General features: G+C 41.2%; 1 protein-coding gene across 1 annotated transcript in view; it reads right to left on the bottom strand.

Moving 5' to 3' along the window:
* Window positions 1-21,348, bottom strand: part of GEX3 (gamete-expressed 3) — a 131,876-nt gene that overhangs the window by 41,310 nt on the left and 69,218 nt on the right. Inside the window, exons 8-9 of the mRNA XM_087371439.1 lie at window positions 2,037-2,327; window positions 1,556-1,642 (exon numbers count right to left, since the gene is read on the bottom strand). Of these exons, the coding sequence (XP_087227565.1) occupies window positions 1,556-1,642; window positions 2,037-2,327 (378 nt within the window). The remainder of the gene's footprint in view (window positions 1-1,555; window positions 1,643-2,036; window positions 2,328-21,348) is intronic.

Genomic DNA, 21,348 nt, shown 5'->3' on the forward strand with positions numbered 1-21,348 from the left:
TGAAAAAGAACTCAGCTACAAGCTCATGTGCTTATGAGCCTATGCTGCATCAACGTGCTTTGAACCCACAAATTTGAAGATCTCTTCTGGTCTTCCCTCTATATGTTTGCCAACTGAATGGCCACTCCCTGCCTTTAACATCTGCCTCCTAGACCTAAGTTTGCAAAGGAGATGCTTCTAGGGTTGGGGGAGAGCAGAAACCATCTTGCAAATAGGAATTCCAGATTCTAAGAACTGAGTCAGTGAGGTCACTCTGCATAAAGGGACTCTAGAATCTTAGTTATGGTCAAATGTGCGGATGTATGTGGCTCAAAGAGAATGAGAATAACCGGAAAAGGATCGAAGGTAGAGGCCCCTGAGGCGATACAGATAGTGCCACCTCTATCCAAGGACCAATCATCAACATAGAAATTTTCAATATTAGCATGGATGTGCCTCAAACGTCTCCTCTTGACTAAGAAAATAGGAGTGAAGAGTGTAAAACATGGAATCCATCATCAAGCAGCAATTCTTGCCTCTAAAGTGAAAAAAGAATCCTAGGAAGCTTTGTCTAGGGGATGAACGCCTCCTTCTCTACCCCCTCTTTTGTCATCAAGGCATCTCCAGTATATTGAAATCACCCCCAATGATCAAAGAATCTACCTCCGGAAAGCAGTTACTTCCAAAAACAAATATCTGCTCTCTTATTATTGGGTGCATATAGATTAAGAAACCAATCTTGCAGCCATCAATCAAAAGCATAACCCACTGAGCTCTAGAGGGGATAATAACACCATGTCCCACCACCAGAGGAAGAATAAAAAATGGCAGTCCCTCCTCTAGTACCAATCGCATTAGACCAAAAGCATGATTAAAAAAAAGTTTGCCAAATCTCTTGCGAACTGCATCCTCAAGACGATGTTCATGTATAACAAGAGTATCAATGAACCAGAGGAAGAATAAAAAATGGCAGTCCCTCCTCTAGTACCAATCGCATTAGACCAAAAGCATGATTAAAAAAAAGTTTGCCAAATCTCTTGCAAACTGCATCCTCAAGCCGATGTTCATGTATAACAAGAGTATCAATGAACCCATGTGAAGCCCTTGGATATAACCGATTACAGATCAGATGTCTACGACGGCGATGAGGAACACCACCTAGACCCTATATGTTCTAGCTAACAATCCTTATCTAAAGGTTGTGTGACAGGGACTGCTTTCCAAAAACCTAGTGGTGGAAGAACTTGTCCTTGTGCTTGATCTCCTAGTATAATTGAGGACAGAGATGCCACTAGAGGGCGAAGATCAACCTATTTAAGAGATCCAATGATTCGAGCACCAGCTACCAGATAGTTCGAATCAATAATGAATGGGCTTAGCTCATCATAATGCTATAGGAAAACGATGTTAAATAGAAACTTTGTTTTACGGAGGACCATATTGAGACATAGGATGAACGCTGTTTATTCTCATTGAGACATAGGACAACCTTACAAGAGGACAAACTTCACATATTCAGACTATGTCAAACCATGTAAGCTTTAATGCTTGAGCATCGGAAAGAAGGGCAACGTACTTGCAGCAGCAGAGACAGCTATCAACCAGTTGGAATCAATCTCGTATGAGATAAAGTCCTTCATCAGTAATGCAGCAGGAAAGAGACCTGTTCAAACTATCTGTATTACCGGTTAGTAGTCTCATGCTTAAAATGGCAATTGAATACAAAAAGCATGGGCAAACGGGAAAGAAAGTCAAATCAGTTTTCATAAATTGGGATGTGGAAGCTGTGCTCTCTCTCTCACACACTCTCCCCTGTACAGCTGAATTCAGGCAGCTTACTATTTTCTCATTGTACAAATTTAATCGAATTATTTCTAGAGGTTGTACTGCTTTCAGATCATGGAGCCTTTTTTCAAAACTTCTTATCTGGATTAATGTGATTCTGTCTTTTATATCTGATTCTTCAATTGTAAAATGTCCCAATCCTTTTCTTATACCTTATAACAAATGAAAAGGACCACCAGAGTAAGTTTTACTTTATGGCAATGAGCACATACCTGGATACCAGGTGCTCCATAGAATCTCTCCAGTAGATGGAACCAGCATCCATATGTTTGTGCCCCATGATTGTGTGAAGGAGACCACCTCTGATCCATCCACTTGCTGAATGGTTTTGGACTTAACTTTCAACTGGGCAACATATACTGCTTTGCCTGAGCAGTCAAGAATGGGTGCTGTCTGTATGGCTACTGGAGATAGAATGTCATATGCCAAATATCTATTTAGCTGTGTTCCATCTGGGGAGAATACATATAGAAAGCCATCCAAAGACCCAATTGATACCCAACCTGAAAGATCATTTGCAACCATGAGAGAGACCTTCGCACAGGTACATTATTTAGGTACTACAGGGAATCTTAACATCAGTTTTCATGGAAATGAAACTGCCAAATATCACTTGAGTAGAGAATGTGTCAAGAAAGCTTCACATCTTTTATGTGCTTTCATATCGCACACACACATCTTAATTTAATGCAAAACCTGGTGACAAGATTTAGCAAAGAGCTTCCTAAACAAAAGTTATGTTCATTGAATCAAGCATGGCACATCGTTAAAGTTTTTCTGCAAGCCTGGACATTTTTGTTGCAAGGCTGGCACTTACTGGTCTCTTAGTCCTTTTACAATAAATAAAATTTCTACAGCTTACCGAACTTGAATGGTTAAAAAGGGCCTTGTGTATTGTTTTTAAGCTGGCTTTCTTGTTCAAGTATCGAGCAACAATTATCCTTGCTTTGAGGATGGGCTCCTCTCCTATGGTTTGTAAGGGATCTTTAAAGCTACAATGTGGCCCGTGGATTTTGCAGGTATTTTATGCTGAAGATTTCGAGTTTTCCTTTGGCATTTCAAGCAGAATTGTAACCTTAAGATTCTCAGAGTAACATTCTTGATCACCTCGTATTTACAGATGACACTTCTGTCGTTCAAATTCTTCTTTATTTTTAGGAAGGTTTGGCCTTGGATGCTATTTCCAGATACTGCGATTTGGAAGGTGTAGTGCATGATATGTCTGAACCTTAATGGCCGCTGGAATCTAGGCACATTTTTTCATTTTTGGAAGGCGAGATCCTCCGGGATCCAAGGCTCCTGACAAAAGGGGATTGGTTTTTTTGAAGTAGCACTTTTCATGCTTTTCTGAACCTAAAGATAAGGTAGCATTACAAGCCTCCTGTTAACTTCAGCATTTCCTGGGCCACCCTTAAATGACTTGCAATCCATGAGATCGTAAACTTTTATCATGCTCCACTCAAGAGACACCATTCAAATGGGAAATGGGATATACAAGGGAGATTAAAATGGACTTCAATGATCTGCATATACAATGTTCAGATCATCTTCTCCATAAAAAGAAGAAACTTTGGATGAGGTTCAAATTAAATAATGAATATAAATAGCCATCGATAGAATTCATGCCGCATGACATTAACACATATGGACCCCTACTCAAGGTTGTGTTGTATTACAACATGATCAATACCTCCCCTCGGTGCTTACATAGCTACTCTCAAGTGGTTAGGTTTGATAATTGAAAACCAAGGTCTACTGATTTGATGACCTTTACAAAACATGGGCTACAGTGGGTAAGGTTTGCTTCTTTTACATTTTGTCAATGACGTCCTCCTCTTTGCTTGTTGTAGCTTGATGGATGATGCTTTGTACTTCTGTCCCATTAATGCTTTATGTGTGGATACCATTTTCTGTATTATGGTCATCTCATGCACTTCTTGTGCATTCACGCTTTGCTTTGTCATTTGTTGCAAAGGTCTTACCAATTAAATCCTTCTAAGATTAGCAATGTCTAATTGCATACAATGATTTTGACCTGACAAGCGAGTAAAGATTGAAAAACCAATTATTTTTCCTTTTTGGAGTGTATGCAAATTCTTTCTGGATGGAAAGTTAATGGCTTGTCAAAGTTTTGATTGCGCGGGGTCTGATTGATAATGTGGTACTATGTGATGATATGGCCCATGTGTTCACATGCTGTGTGAAAACTATGCTTAGCAAGTGGTGCTGCTGTGTGCTAACTATGCATGCTGAGGTATAACTTCGGAGTGGCAAGTGACACATTTGATAGTTGATGATGTGGCCTATGTATGGCACCAGTGATTGGGCTGATGCCGTGATCTATGGATAAGGTGTTGATGTGGCACTTGTGGATAGGATTGCCCGGGGGCACAAGTTTAACCACTAACCAAAGTAGACACTCTTTGATCTCTGACCCTATCTGTCACATGGCGTTTCCATGTGGTGTAAGGTGTGAAATCGCAGGTTACTGAAGGTATGCAAGATGAGGCTCGACGATGGCAAAGGTGGTTCCTCGGCATGGCAACAGTCCGAGGGATTCGAAGCAAGATTGCTCGGATGAAAGCTCTGCTGGAGTTGTAAACGTTCACATCCGTACCTTTGCTGGTACTGCTTGGGTCGTGGTTTCATGTTGCTATCCTGCGTCACGTTCGTTGTGGTGACTCACGTCTGTGCTTGCTATTTGTGTGTGTTGTTGATTTTTCGGCTAGGAGGGAATTGCTGAGAGCTTAGAGTGAGTTCGGGAGGCCTTGAGGACTTGGACTAGTAGACTCCTCATGGCTTCCATTGGATTCCTTGGGATCAAAGGGCGCGATACCTCGGTTGTCAGGTGGGTATCAACATTTTAATTGAGCATTAGATTGCCCCCATGCTAGAGTATATGCAGTGCAAGCTACTTTATTGGAGCTCGATTAAATTCTTGCATGGCAGGCCCTTGTGGCTAACTAGGTCCTCTTGTCCACGGCCTACATAGTCTCTTGTTTGTGCTTTCGTAGGGGATCCATGGGACAACTTAGTTACTTAGTACACAAATTCTTGCAGACAAGATTGAACAACACTCGGAATACTAGAGCCGGGGTCACTTGGCAAATGATGATTTTGCCTCTGGATGAGGGAGAACTTGGCATCATCAATCCAGAGTTGCAGAGCAGAGACTTGTTGGTGATAGCGGAAGTGAGAGAGGGAGAGGGAGGGAGAGAGGAGTGCACACGATATAGCTACCTATACACTAAGTGTATTGACAATGAACATGAAGATATACACGTGAACCCCTTAGGGTTAGGGTTAGGGTTTGCCCCTATGTCCTATGTGGATAGTGCAATTTACACTATCTTTAACACCCTCTCTTAAATTGCATTTGGTAAGTAGAGGGTGCATGTACAAGACCTTTTTGTGGATTTCGTTTGGTGCGTATGCTAGTATCCAAAATTGAAAAGAAATCAGAGTTAGTATGTGCGTATGTGAGCACAGTGACTACGTAGCGGAAGCATGTACAATGAGTACAACGTATGTGGTCCTGTACAAGATGTGCATTCCCCCTCTTAAGTTGTGGGTCATTCTTCGCCTTTGGGAACGAAATCCAAAAAATAGGCCGAAGGGAAGAGGAAGGAAATGTACAGAAAGTAAAGTCCTCCTGGATCAAAGACTGGTCGATCGAAAGATGACTGCGTGCTGAACATGTCAAGGTGATGTAGCTATGGCGATGTGATCCGGTAGGTAGTGACATATGAGAGTGTCACCAACCCAAAAAAATTGACAACAATAGTGAAGGTATGCTACAGTAGAACTGTAATCTCTGTCGAATGATGCAGGGTCGAAGAAGATTGCATAGTCGGTGTGGACAGAGTGATCCATGAGCTGAAAATCTGGGTCCGAAGGTGTAGGTGTGATACATTGCTCTATTGGTGAAGAGGCCCGTAAAACTAACAAGGTACAGCAACCTGTCAAACTTGCATGCTCAACTATCATGAGTTGGAGGTTGTTTGATGTGTGCATGGCTAAACATCTATCGGCATGGGATGTAGCATTTGTCATAGGCTCGTCGAGAAGGAGCTGACAGTATAAAGGCCTAGAAGCTTGAAATACAACTAAAAAAGTATAAGATGTCCCTAAGGCATATGCGATGCCGAATGCTAATGTAGGGATTGATCTGAAAATCCTGGATCCAACCACTAATTTGCATCAAGTATGGACTGTATACGACAGCCATAAGTGCATACTGAAACACTGAGTCTCCTTAGGTTGCGCTATGGAGGAACCTGATGATGTCTACAGCATTGTGGTAGGACCGCACTAATACATAGGTATCCTCATGTTGAGGAATGATCTGCTGATCGAAAGTGGTGGTGATAACTGGATCCAAGGGAGGTGCAATGCGGCATGATTGAGCCGATGCTGGAATGTCCTGTAGACTGATGTAGAGCTTGATGCAGTATGGCATATATCTTTGCATGCGGCAGAAGATGTGAGTGCCTCGTACTGAGGACTTATCTGCTCAAAAACTGCATGATCACTAGTGAACTCCTGTTGCATATCTGCATCTGTGGCAAAAGATAGAGTTAGATCCATGCATGAGAGTGATGGTTGTACATCACTAGGATCGGTCTGTACTGAGGACTTACTGCCAAATATGCCTCATGTTGAGGACTTGCTGTTGAATGTGTCTCATGCTAAGGGCGTACCAAGGAATGTGCATGATCAAAAATTGCAGTCTGATCCATGCTAACATGTGAAGCATCTGTGTCTGATCTGTCAAGGCCAATGAGGCTCGAGTCTGCATCATAGATTGGTACATATCCCGTGGCAATAAATGGTCGAAGAAGGTTCTCTTTCCACCCGCGGATCTCATCCGGAGTCATGACTGGTGTATCATCAACTGTGTGATGTGAAGAACTCCATGATGGAGGCGGTTTGGTGCTCTGTGCAAGAGGCTTACCCATGTATCGGCGAGTGTGTCTATCCATGAGAACATTGTATGAAAGCTGCCATTGGGGGGCTTACGCTAAACTGTCAAAACCAAGACATGGTGGAAGAAGAACTGTGTGCTAAGGATCAAGCCTGTAGTAGTAAAATGATGACAACTGCGTGTCGGGAGTAGCCAAGATGCTGTACAAGGCTGATATGTATGTGTATGAACCAATGCAAAAAATAGCCAAGTGTCACACTGAATGATGAACTGCCGAATGCCACGTGTACTAAACTGGGGTTAGATGTGTGAAAGTGAATACCAATGATAGATCCGATGGGACTGACGCTGGGGGAACTAATCAGGTAATGCGGTAATGGCTTACTTGGCTTGGTGGAGTTGGATCTCCTTTATGGCAGTGCTAGTCTACAGCTAGACTACACGTCAAAGCGATAAATGCAGCAAATGAATTTTATTTGTATTCATTTTATGTGCTGGGTGCGCTGCAATGGATCAGGATTTAATGATGCTGGCTTGTGGAAATGCCAAAAGGCAGATTTGAGGTGCTCAAAGTGTAGAGCATGATTTGGTGAGAAATTTTGCTTTTTGGAGCGCTGCGAAATTCTCTCTGGATCAAAAGATACGGCCCCTGAAAGCATAGGCCAAACTTTAATCCCAAGAAGGCTCAAAAAAGATGATGTTGCTTGTGGTGAGGTGGCAGTGGGAGATCACATGTAGAACACAAGTGTGCCTAGGAAGAGGCAAGTGTGCATAGGTGGCACTGTTGGTTGGGCAACTGAGGTGGCAGATAAGGCAACTAGTGGCAACCTCTAAACCTAGGGTTGAAGTAACCCATATTGCCACGTGTCAATATATTGACCAAGGTTAACTTAACCTAACCAACCAAATCACCTAACCAACTCTATCTCCTAGGGCTGGTTCCCAAAACGCCAAGTGTCGATCACAAAGGTCTGAAGGATGAGAAACAATGACGGAATGACGACGGAGAGGCTGCGACGATGGAGATGGTGACCATGAAGCGCTGCAGAGTGAAGTATGATCAGAGTTGCTGGAGAAGTTCGGCTTAGGAGCCGAACGTTTGGACTGGCTTGCATGGATAGTTTTCGTGAGCGTGGACACTGGCATTTTTCAAGAGTGGAGCTCAAAACTGTGCAAGTGATAGACGTTCTTGTCAAGGCTTACAGCCAGTCGAATGTTGCTCTGGCAGTTGAGGGCCGTGTGGACGAGATATCTAGAATGGAAGGGGTGCCTTTGGAGCTATGGTCGCTGCAGCTTGCTCGTGATAAGTCGGAGGCGCATGCTGAGCGCTGTGGAGGCTTTGGAGGCCGGCCGTTTGCCGTGAGGGTCATTTTGTTGAAGGAGAAGAGCTTCCCGTGGTAGCTTTGCTGCATTGCTGGCCGATCGGTGACGAGCCACTTTGAGCTGCCTGTGTGCAGCGTGCATGTCAGAGCTAGAGTTGTCGTAGGTTCCTGCATTGATAGCAACGCTCGCAGGCTGCTTGGCGACGGCACATGTGAGAGTAGCTGGCTAGCTTCTGCTCAGAAAGGCTCCGTTGATGAAGGCCTATGAGCAGCGTTGGAGAAGCTGGGTAGACGTCTAGAGTCGACTGGAGGTGGCCTTGCAGATGGCGTTAGGTGGCCTTGCAGATGGCGTTGCAGCGGAGGCAGATTGAGCTTGTTGTTGTAGGAGCTTTAGTTGGAGCTGCTGAAAGTCACCTTGCATGTGTAGAGGCTGGTGGTGCAGCTGTCGGTCGTTTGTAGAGCAGCTTGGCTTCAAAGTCGTGTTGAGGTAGAAGTTGTTAGGTTTGTGAGCTCTGGGTCGTTGTCGAGAGGCCCATAGGTGGAGCTTTGTGCAAGTCGTTGCAGTTGCACTATGGGTCGTTGGAGGCGTCCAGTTGTCGGAGCCGAGCTTGCGGTTGGAACCTTCATTGGAGGCTGCAAGCTTGGTGTTGCCCAATCGTTGGCTTTGGAGAGGTGGCCGTAGTTGGAGTCGCTCTTCCGTCGGTAGTAGAGGAAGGGTTGCTTGGAGAGGCTGTAGAGCTGTGTCTTTGGAGTTGCCGCCTTGTGTCTTGTACGTAGATAGCCGCTATAGCCATTGTTGAGGGAGTTGGGCTTGCTTTTGTTGTACAGTGCCTCCGCCTGTGAGCTCTTCAGTGTTGTTGATGCTTCAAGCTATCCTGTTGGAGCCTTTAGTCCTCAGAAATCTCAAGAGAACATCTCTAAGAATTTCCATAACCAGAAATGTAAGGCAGGAACCTTAGAACCTTCAAAAACCTTCAAAGAAGAAGATAACCATTTCTCTCAAAGTTCGTAATCACTCAAGGGATGAAACCTAGAGCTCCAAATGGCGGAATCGAAAGCTTTCTGAACTGAATCGAAAAGGAGAATGAGCTCTACGACGAGAGCTAGAGATAGAATGAAAATGCTTCAAGGAGAGGGCTTGTGCCTTGACGGAACAAGGGCTTTCACTCTCTCTAACAGAAATCTCTCTCAATGGAAGATGCCTCACGGAAGGAGGGCTTGACACTCATGAAGGGAGTGGGAGCACCTGGTGCTCTAATACCATGATAGCAAAAGTGAGAGAGGGAGAGAGAGAGGAGTGCACACGATATAGCTACTTGTACACTAAGTGTATTGACAGTAAACATGAAGATATACATGTGAACGCCTTAGGGATAGGGTTAGGGTTTGCTCCTATGCTCTATGTGGATAGTGCAATTTACACTATCTTAAACAATTGGGCATGCTTTTAGTGTGTGGTCTCGAGCCCTAGAGCTCTTGCTTTGGTGAGGGCTTCTCAAGAACACCCCTCGTACGGGAGGACAGTGATATGCAATATAGAGTGGGGCTAGGGAGCTTACTTCAATTAGAGGCAGAGCGAGACACAAGGTTGGAGGGACCTTAGAATGTGCGGGTGGTAGCGGATCAGGGATGTGGGTCATCTTAGCATAGGATGGACCATTGACCGAGTACGAGTCACCCTTGGGACATGATTAGTCTTAGTGGTAGCTTTGATGTGGGAGGGCCATCCCCACGAGAGGTACAGGGGGACCCAGGTGAATGGTTTTAGCCTTGTAGAGCAAGGCACTCGGAGAGGATTACAGAGGTGCCCTTCTTTTCATGCACTATACATTTCAACCGACATCTATAACTAGACACGGCCACTTGGACCCCTTCAAGAGAGCAGCATTGGGCAGAGTAGTAGGTGCCCTAGGAGGTCATTATCAAATTCTGATCTCGCCTATGGACTAGCCTCTGTCCACTTTATATTGTATTTTTTTTGGATGCTGGTCAACAGGGAATCGCTCATTGGCGTGTGGTGGGAGTGGATGGGAGGTGCCACCTAGGTCATGCTATCTCAGCTTGAGCATAACATTCACTAGCCTACATGATTGTTGGATAGAGGATCTTTCGAATCGAGGTACAGGACTCGATTCCTCAATTCCATCAAGGGCTTGTGCCCTCAGTCAATGATACTGTTTGGGAGACGCTATTGAAAATGACTTCTTGGAATAACTGGGTTGCCCGTTGCAGTTTGGTGATGGGAGGCTAATAGGTATCTCCAACAGAGGATTACCAAAAAGCGAGTGGAGAAAAGAGAGGGGCCCCAAATAAGCGAGCAAGATTAAATAGGTTTCAAGCGAGCGAGAACCTCATCCAGCATCTTATTCCTCTCAATATCATTGAAACAATTGATGTGATCATATTCCAACAATGAAGGCATGCCTGAAACTCACAATTAACTTCTCTTTCATCCTCATACTATCACATTTGAGTCATTGTGGAGAGGTAGACACAACAATAAAATTTGTGATAAAAAGAGCAAACACTACTCAAATTGAACATTCGCACATCAAGATAATGATGGATCACAAGGTAGAATATATGACTGAAAATATGTAAACATGATCATGTGTTATATATACATCTCATGTCTTTTATGCTTGCAGAAGGTCATCCATACATTCGATCCAAAAACATGGAAGCAAAACCAACTATGTCAAAAGAAAACCAACACATTTTCATCATAAGGATGAATTTTGCTTAGTGAAAATACTTATGTAATCTGGACAATATCATGCTTTGAAAAACTTAGGGAGCCAAAAAATGATTTTAGCCCTCCATACTTCTATTATGACCAATGTCTGAATGATAGTTCTATCGGAACTAGAAATGAATGCATCTAAACCACTATGTTGATTGCTCATTCAATATCCTGTAGACTATCATGTTAAACTTAATACGTGACCACAAACTCAAGCATAAAAGGAGCATGATTCAAGTGAAAAATTGGCAAAGACACTTTGTAACTAGTATCCTGTTGCATCTAACGAAAAATATGCACCAGGCGTTAACAAGCTTCTATTTCCACCCCTATAAGCAAACTCGTATCCTTTAGTATGAAAAACTTTAAGGAAAACATTGCACTTAATGCATCAGTTAAGCCAGTGACCACTCATCAAGCACAATCGAACAATCATCAAGGAAAGTCTAGTCAAGCAAGTTGAAGCAAAAAACCAAATATCTATTCGAATCTATGTCGTGATATATCCGCCAACCATGAGTAGCAAAAGAATCTATGAAAAAATAAAAAATAGAGATTATGCCACTCTACCATGATCACTTTCATGCTACAAATAATGGAATACATAGTCATTTTAGGGTACTTTTAGGGTTCATTCCTAACCACTACAAAGAGAGCCAATGCTATCTATTTGTATTCATAAAATTTTATAAACATTATCATGTTCAATATAAGGATAGGAGCTAGCTCAATGGGTAGTCTTAAACAAATATAAATACTATTCGAATTTTAACCTTATGCAAAAACTTTTTTTTAAACACAAAGTAAAACTTGATTATACATATAGATGGGAATCAGGTCACCATTGTAAGTATGTATTTAGTAATTAAGTTTAAAATATTTCCTTAGAAAAGGGTCATAGCTCAATCAACACAGTACCCATATTATATATCCAAAATTTACAAGATCTCATTCATACCATTAGAATGTTTTCATCACTTGTCATAAGTACTAAACTCAATTGGCGTTATGTATTTGGGTCAGAATAGTTTTTAGTATAGGATATAATGGAGCAATATATTTATGTAATATCTAGTGATCATAGTTTCTAATATAGGATAAAATGGACCCTAGAGTAACATTGTCATTCAAAAATGATAATATACCTTCTTTGACCATATACAAGTATCATGCATTCGTAAAAAAAGTTAGTCATAAACTGCAATATAATGTGCCCATAATGCATGTACATTAAATCTTCACACGTTAGAATGTGAGAAAGAAAATAATTTAACTATGAAATCAGGGATCAATGTAGGAAATGGTCTTCTATGCACACATGTATGCTAAGGGTCCATCTCTGACAATATTGGAAATTGATGTGAGTATGAGTGTATGCATCCATTGGTGATGTATATGAGTGTATGCATCCATCCGTGATGTATATTGTCGTACTAATCCATGGTGCTTTATGGCTTGAGTTGTTTGTAGCACAATTAATCACAACAATGTTGTATTTTTTTAAAGAAAAATGCCATAAAATTTTCATGTTGTAAAACACACAAAAAAATGGCATTTGTAGCATTAATCCAAGCATTTCCTGCAAGTAATCTCCATCCCTCCCTTTCCTGCTTACTCCTTTCAGCCACCTCCACCCTCTTGTTGCCCTTCAAGACTTCCTCTTGCCTCCTCACCTCCTTGCTTCCTCACCTCCTCACCTCCTTGCTTCTTTGCCTTCTCACCTCCTTGCATCATGCTTGTTGCTGGCGATTCCAAGGCTGTCCCTCCCCTCATTGGCCAGCTCCTCTACTCCTCACGTCATCCTTCCCCTCATTTTGGTGTCTCCAATGAATAGCTTGGGGGTCTTGTTTTTGGAGGGGGGAAGCATAAGAATGGCAACACGTTAATGCGCAGTCATTTTTCGTGCTTTTGCCACCCAAAAACAAGACCTACAAAGCCCTTGCTTAAGCTTGAATAGCCCTTCAAGACTGCCTCTTGCCTCCTCGCCTCCTTGCTTCCTCACCTCCTCACCTCCTTGCTTCTTTGCCTTCTCACCTCCTTGCATCATGCTTGTTGCTGGCGATTCCAAGGCTGTCCCTCCCCTCATTAGCCAGCTCCTCTACTCCTCACGTCATCCTTCCCCTCATTTTGGTGTCTCCAATGAATAGCTTGGGGGTCCTATTTTTGGAGGGGGGAAGCATAAGAATGGCAACACGTTAATGCGCAGTCATTTTTCGTGCTTTTGCCACCCAAAAACAAGACCTACAAAGCCCTTGCTTAAGCTTGAATAGCCTCTTGATTTTGGGGGTGTAATGGTCGAAAATGGCAGCGCTGCCATTTTCGACCATTACACCCCCAAAATCAAGAGGCTCATTCAAGCTTAAGCAAGGGCTTTGCAAGCATTGCAAGTCTAGTAAATGAAATCAATCAGATTAGGAATTGGCAAACTCAATTTGGGAATGGCCAGAAATACTGTCTTTGAATAATGCCTTGGATCATGGGATGGGGTCCCATGAACTTGCTGCCTGTGATGATGAATGGTTCTGCCCTCGACTAAAGGTGACATGTGTGTAGTAGTAAAAGGAAAAAAATGTGGATATGATAGCCCTCATGGAATCTCTAAGGGGTCTTGATTTTGGACATGATTTGCACATTCCAGCACTTGAGCCATACATCAATTTCCAACACTTGAGGCATATAGTGGCTTCGCCCATGCAATGTTTCCAGTTGCAATCCAAGCATCAAGCAATCTCATATTCTGTATCTAGAGACATCATGAGGGATAGAGCCTCTTTTTGGTAGCCTCACTAGCAATATGTATTGAAAAAAAAAAAGTATTCAATTATTATATCCTCCCTTGCTATATGAATGCTCTTAATGCATCCAAATTGTAGAACTACTTCAATACTACTGCTTGGTTATATTGTATAATAACCTCCATATGTATGCTCTTGAGACAACAAAAAAGAGACCTGGTAGCCCAAAAATGACAGCACATTAACGCGCTACCATTTTTGGGATACCAGGCCTCTTTTTTAATGTCTCATGAGCATAAGAACAAGCACTTATGTTCCTTACCTTTTTCCAATGGGGGTCTTGATTTTGGGGGGTGTATGCCAAAAATTGATAAACAACATTATTTGATGCATACACTTTTATTAAATAGATAAAATTGCCTCTTGCCATTCGATTTGATGTATGACATGACTCCATTTGGATTTGTAATTCCAAAGATACAGGGTCCTACTTTTAGGGCTTGAATGCCTAAAATAGGTAGCACATCAACGCATTGCCTATTTCATACTTTTAGGCCTCAAGAGTAGGACCCCATGTAAGACCACATGAGGCCCTACTTTTAAGGCCTAAATGCATGAAATAGGAAGCGTGTTGACACACTGCCTATTTTAAGAATTCAAGCCCTAAAAGTAGGACCCCGTATTGGTTTTCATGCCTATTTGCTCCATCAATCAAAACTGTATGCATCAATATATACAATAATTTATACATACATACATACATATATGTGTGTGTGTGTGTGTCTATACACACACACACACACACACACACACACACACACACACATATATATATATATATGTATGTATGTATGTATGTATGTATACATATATACATACATACAGTAAAATTAGGACCCCATTGGTTGCCTATTTCATGCATTTTGTTGTCTCATATGCATAAGAACAAGCACTTGTGTTCCTTACCTTTCTTGGCAATGGGGGTCTTGATTTTGGGGGGGGTATGCTAAAAATTAATAAACAACATATTGATGAATATAGTTTTAGTTGATGGAGAAAATGGACATGAAAACCATTCTCATGCATTTTGTTGTCTCATGAGCATAAGAACAAGCACTTGTGTTCTTACCTTTCTTTGCAATAGGGTCTTACTTTTGATTTGATATATGAAATGACCCCATTTGGATTTGTAAGTCCAAAGATACGAGGTCCTACTTTTAGGGCTTGAATGCCTGAAATAGGCAACGTGTTAACGTGCTGCCTATTTCATGCATTTAGGCCTCAAAAGTAGGACCCCATTGTGTTGCCAATGGGGTCCTACTTTTGAGGCCTAAATGCATGAAATAGGCAGCGAGTTAACGCACTGCCTTATTTCAGGCATTCAGGCCCTAAATGTAGGACTTTGTATCTTCGGACTTACAAATCCAAATGGGGTCATGTCATATATCAAATCAAACAGCAAGAGCCAATAGATGATTTTCATGTCCATTTTCTCCATATATCAAAAATGTATGCATCAATATATACATATATGCATCAACATATACATATATACATATGTACATTCATATATACATACATACATACACACAAACATCAAAAGTAAGACCCCATTGGTTTCCCATGTCATGTATTTTGTTGTCTCATGAGCATACGAACAAGCACTTGTGTTCTTACCTTTCTTTGTAATGGGGGTCTTGATTTTGGGGGGCAATGCAAAAAATTGATCAACAACATTATTTGATGAATATAGTTTTAGTTGATGGAGAAAATGGACATAAAAACCATCCAAATTGGATGTTGCCATTCGATCTGATATATGCCATGACCCCATTTGGATATGCAAGTCGAAAGATACGGGGTACTACTTTTATAACCTGAATGTTTGAAGTAGGCAATGCCACGTTGCCTATTTCATGCATTTAGGCCTCAAAAGTAGGACCCCATTGTGTTGCCAATGGGTCCTACTTTTGAGGCCTAAATGCATGAAATAGGCAGTGCGTTAATTTCAGGCATTCACGCCTCAAAAGTAGGACCCAATGTTAATGCGTTGCCTATTTCAGGCATTTAGGCCCTAAGAGTAAGACCCCATATCTTTGGACTTACAAATCCCAATGGGATCATGTCATATATCAAATCGAACAGCAAGAGTCAATTTAGATGGTTTTCATGTCCATTTTCTCCATATATCAAAATTGTATACATCAATTTATACATCAGTATATACATATATGCATCAACATATATATATATATATATATATATGTATATATATGTGTATATATGTATATATATGTGTATATATGTATATATATATGTATATACATATGTATGTACATAAATACATCATACATACATACAAACATCACAAGTAAGATCCCATTAGTTGCCTATGTCATGCATTTTGTTGTCTCATGAGCATAAGAACAAGCACTTGTGTTCCTTATCTTTCTTTGCAATGGGGGTCTTGATTTTACTGGGATATGCCAAAAATTGATCAACAACATTATTTGATGCATATAGTTTTACTACACATACATACATACATACATACATGTGTGTGTGTGTGTACATACATACATGGATGCATGCATGCATGCATACATACATATGTGTGTGTGCACATACATACATGGATGCATGCATGCATGCATACATACATACATACATATATACATACATATTGATGCATATAGTTTTACTAAATGGGGAAAATAGGCCCCACTCCGATTTTCGTGGAGAGACCCAACTAGACAAATAGAGCAAGTCCAAGGGGTCACTAGGGATACCCCCCGGTAAATGGAACTGCCCAGTCTGCAATTTTAGCACCAATTTTGGGATGTAAGCTGCATAGTCATGTCCAAAAAAAGTTGTGTTAATTCTTGTATTAAATGTAGGGTGGTGAATATATCCTATTCCGTCATGGGGCCAGAGAAGACGGAGGCAAAAAATTGAACCTCCAAAAAGACTTCTTTTACCGGTCGATGGGGACCGGCTCTTACTAGCGTTGAGAGTGGACAAGACAACTAGCGTTGGTGTGATATGGGAATCTCCCAGTCTATAATTTTAGCACCAATTTTGGGATGTAAACTGCATAGTCAGGTCCAAAAAAAGTTGTGTCAATTCTTGCATTAAATGTAGGGTGGTGAATATATCCTATACCGTCATGGGGCCTGCAGAAGACGGACGAAAAAAATTGAACCTCCAAAAAGACTTCTTTTACCGATCTATGGGGACCATCTCTTGCTAGCATTGAGAGTGGATAAGACAGCTACCGTTGGTGTGATATGGGAATCTCCAAGTCTCAAGTTTTGGGGTCCATGAAATTAGATCATGCTGAGGGTAACTCTAAGAGGGTGCAAAGGCAGGCAACATTCTTCATCATAGCTAACTCAAATGCAAGGCAGTGAAAATGCTAGGAGAGTTGCCAGGTAGCAATGATTTTGGGAAGGGATATGATGATACTTTATTATGCTAAGTAGGATATTAATTTCCATTAAATTTGGGACATGTTAGATATAACTTCATAAAATCCTAAGTCATGAAATTAATACATTAAATGTTCAAGCATAAATAATAGTCGTGAAGTTAAATATTCAAGCCTGCATTAATCAGGACCTAATGCACCGTACTAGACTTTGGCCTTACCCTTAGTCCATAGACTTGCCAACGTAAGGCCAAAATTTTCATTCTTAAGAATATGTGGAAAGACCTTATGTTTGGCCCACTTTTGGCGAAAAAATTTCATTCTAAAGAATAGGTGGAGTGAAATTGTGTTTGATAATTACAAATCAATGCTCAAGTTTGGACATAAATAAAGGTATCCTTTTGAAGATATTGGAACACATGAGAGAACTAATATTGAAGATACATGAATTTTTAGACATACTATTAAAGACAAATGAACATATAATGGGTGAAATCGTATTGATGATACATGAAATTTCAATAGAACTGTCATTCAAAAGATTTGATGGATTGAATGTAGCTTTAATACATTATCCCTTTTACAAGGGTGTTTGAGTTTGAGGCTTAAAACATAAGAATGAATCTGTGTGGAAGCCTAGTGGTTTGTTAAGGATATGTGAAACTTATAGTAAAATTACTTACAATGGAAGGGATTATATCAAAGATCCCATTAAGGACATGTGAACATATAGTAGAATAATTCTATATAAAAATCAGTGGATCAAACTTAATGGCTCAAAAGCAAAAAAAGATGATGGTGCAACCTAGGGGCTACTCTACGGCACTATGGCAGCAACCTTCACAGTTACTATCAAAGGTAGTATAACTTTTTATCAAGGAAAGAGACACGAACCACTCCACATGACCTAGATCTGTATGACCTAGGTTGCACCGACTTGTTTCTTTCATGGATAAAAAGTGACCTTTAGGTGATGCTATAGCACTCCCTTTTTTTTGTCCATTATTATAGCACAATTGAGGCCTTTTGATCTAATACTAGCTACCCATCAAATATTTGTTGTAGATGTTAGAGGTAATTACCAAACTACTAGTGGTAGTTTTGTCACTACCATTTTTAATTTTATTAGAGTGTTCCTTAATGGTAGTTCTCCTACTACTACATACAATATTACCAATACTAGTCCTAATCCCAATGATAGTATACATACTATTATTATGACCGTCCAACTTAAATCGTCAATTATATCTATAAATGCATATAATAGTCTTCAAAAATATATAATACATTAGTCAAAATATTCTAATTAGTTTTATCATCCTAATGTTGAAACTGACTTAAATTCATAGTCTTCAAAAAGGTATAATACATAAGTCAAAATATTCCAATTAGTTTTATTGTCCTCGTGTTGAAACTGACTTTCTCTCCCTTCGTCTCCTATGAGCTTCAAACCTTCAATCCATTAATCTCTCAAATAGTAAGAATGGTCATGTATTAAGAGGTGATGATATCTAAAGTGATCTACAAATACTAAGAATGGTCTTGTATTAAGAGGTAATGATATCTCAAGTGTTCTACAAATCGTAAGAATGGTTTTATATTGAGAGGTGATGATATCTCAAGTGTTCTACAAATAGTAAGAATGGTTCAAGTGTTCTACAAAAGTATTAGGTACCTCTTAGTGGCTGAAGGGAAGGAGTGATGATATCTCAAGTGTTTTACAAATAGTAAGAATAGTCTTGTATTAAGAGGTGATGATATCTCAAGTGTTCTACAAATAGTAATAATGGTTTTGTATTAGGAGGTGATGATATCTCAAGCGTTCTACAAAACTATTAGGTACCACTTATAATGGTTGAAGGGAAGGGGTTGGAAGTACGGGCAAAATCTCTAGGAACTACAAGATGGTTGCAAGAACAATTTTGAATGTCATAAATGACACTCGGGTTTTTCAACATACGGGTGAACTATTTTTAAACATTCACTTCTTTCATGGTTGATAACACTTTTAATAAGAAGAACCATTTTGAATGTCATAAGTATTGATGCAATCCCATGCTATGAAGTCTATAGACAGTTTTTTTTCCCCACAGATGGGTGAAGTGATGTTTACGTTACTAAGTTCAACATATCAAGCAACGCATTTGTTTTGATTATTGAAGGAGTTGTGATAATAAGACCCATTTCAAATGCAAAAGAATTGTTGTATCAGTAATGGAATCCGCTTTGGAGTGGAAATTCGGTTTCTTTCAAACCCACATACTATTGTTGCATAATGTGAGTATGGCTCCAATTGGAAGTTAAGGTAGACTATAATTCGCAATGTTGGTATAGTTACACATAGTAAGATAAGTTTTATTTTTGAGAATCTTCCCAAATAGTGGTTTCCACAAAGCTATGTTGAGTACCTCGATAAGGAAATTGTGGAAAAGCTCACTCACTTTTTTGGACCCGCTCGCTTTTGCTTGCTCGCTCTATCGACTGCCTCCCTCCAACAGACACCCTCATTACCATTTGGTAGAATCGAGGCATCCCTTGGTCGTATAGCCCCACTTGTTGGCCCTTGTTTCTGAGATTCCCTAGGTAGTGAGCTAGACAAGAGCCAACACTTTCCTTTCCTTTATTTCACGATTATCACCACACGGATAGGGTTTAGTAAGCTAGACAAGAGCCAACACTTTCCTTTCCTTTATTTCACGATTATCACCACACAGATAGGTGATTTGTTGGTTGGCTTTCCTTTTCATTTTTTTTTGGTGGGGGGGGGGGGATAACTATGGAAACAGTCTCGTGGATCACCGCTGCTCATTGAGGTGTTGTATCATAGAGATCATTTGTCAACTGTGTGAAGTGTTTAAATGCTTGTAGGTAGATTTGTAAATTACAACAAAGATCTTGCAGATGATTTGATTCTTAAGGATTGGAGATCTTTGGACAAGACTGGTTGATTGATCTGATTTGATGATTGGAGATCTTTGGACAGATTGGTTGATTGATCTGATTTGAAGTGCAATAATCTGTTAGGAGATGATGAATTACCTCTTGAGGACTTGAGATTTGGAAAGGTTGGTTACAGACATTGACTTCAAGAGCAAGTGCTTGCGAGTCAAACTTGTAGAGGAGTAGTGGCTATTTTGGGCTGTGCAGAACAACGTCTCTCGAATAATCACCGTAACAGTCTTGTGGTGTGGAAAAAACTAGCAGCATGTGGGGATTGATGGGAAGCTCTACGTGTCAATGCAAGTTAGGAGCTCTGCGTGTCAATGCAAGTTAGGACATGTGGACTGTCTAGATGAACATTTGAGCAGAAGGGTTTGCCATCATTTGTAGTGGATCCAGCCACATACATGGCTTGCATGGACCTTGTTTGGCAATGCATGCACTGGTACACATAAATTACACCTTTGGCTTCCGTCATCAAAGAGTACCGAGACTGCTGAGGTTGGGTTCTCTAGAACACTACCAAAATAAGCCCCAATTGAGGAGAAAATAGAATAATACTTCTTGGGGAGACCTGGGAACCAAATCATGATCGAGTATCTTGGTACATCATGTGGACTCCATATCATCCACTCTGTGTGTACCTTGGTCCACAGTGTGGACCAAGGTACACACTATGCCAGAGTGGTGTCTGGAGAAGGAAAACAGATCTCTTGAATCCAACCACCTTCCAGAACTAGATTCGTCTAGATCCATCTCAAACGTGCCATCGTTGGGGAAAGGTTAACAATGCACCCCACCATTGCTCTATCTTGCAAGTCTTGGACAACTGCACCTGTTGTGCTGTCTTGAGGGAGAGGTGGCTGAGGGTATTGAGGGCAGTTCCATGTGAACCCCTATTGGCAAGACCAAATGGTCCCCTTTTGCATCCCAAATCACTTTATCAAATGAATAACCTGCTAGAAACAGAAAGAAGGAAGAGCAGGAGAGGTAAAGGGGTAAAAGGAGAGGTGGAAGGGATATCCTAGGGCTGTGGGGCACTCCAAGGCTTCTCGAGGCCGCTAAAGGCAGCACAAGGGAATATGAGGGGTTGGGGCCTAAAGAAAGGCCTAGAGGGGTTGTGGGCAAGGTGGAAGGGTGGATAAGGCCCTAAGATGAGGCAAAAAGAGCACTGCATGCTCTAGAACGGTGGAGAGCAGAGAAGGCCTGCTCAAAGCCTCAAAGAATCCCGAAATGAGATCAAAGCCAGCCCACAGGCTGGCAAAACAAAGGCAGGATGGAGGCTGGTCGATTAAGAGGAACCCACCCCAAAATGCACCGGAAGAGGCCCCACAATAGGCAGCAAAAGGCCTGAAGCAGGCTGGTACGGGAAATGAACAGACAAGAAGAGGAAGCAAACATGGAGGAGATGGTGAGGAGGAGGAAGAGGGGCA

The sequence above is a fragment of the Dipteris shenzhenensis genome, chromosome 33 (assembly GCF_047967505.1).
Source record: "Dipteris shenzhenensis isolate YYH24624 ecotype China chromosome 33, Dip_SZ_1.0, whole genome shotgun sequence".
NCBI classification, from domain to species: domain Eukaryota; kingdom Viridiplantae; phylum Streptophyta; class Polypodiopsida; order Gleicheniales; family Dipteridaceae; genus Dipteris; species Dipteris shenzhenensis.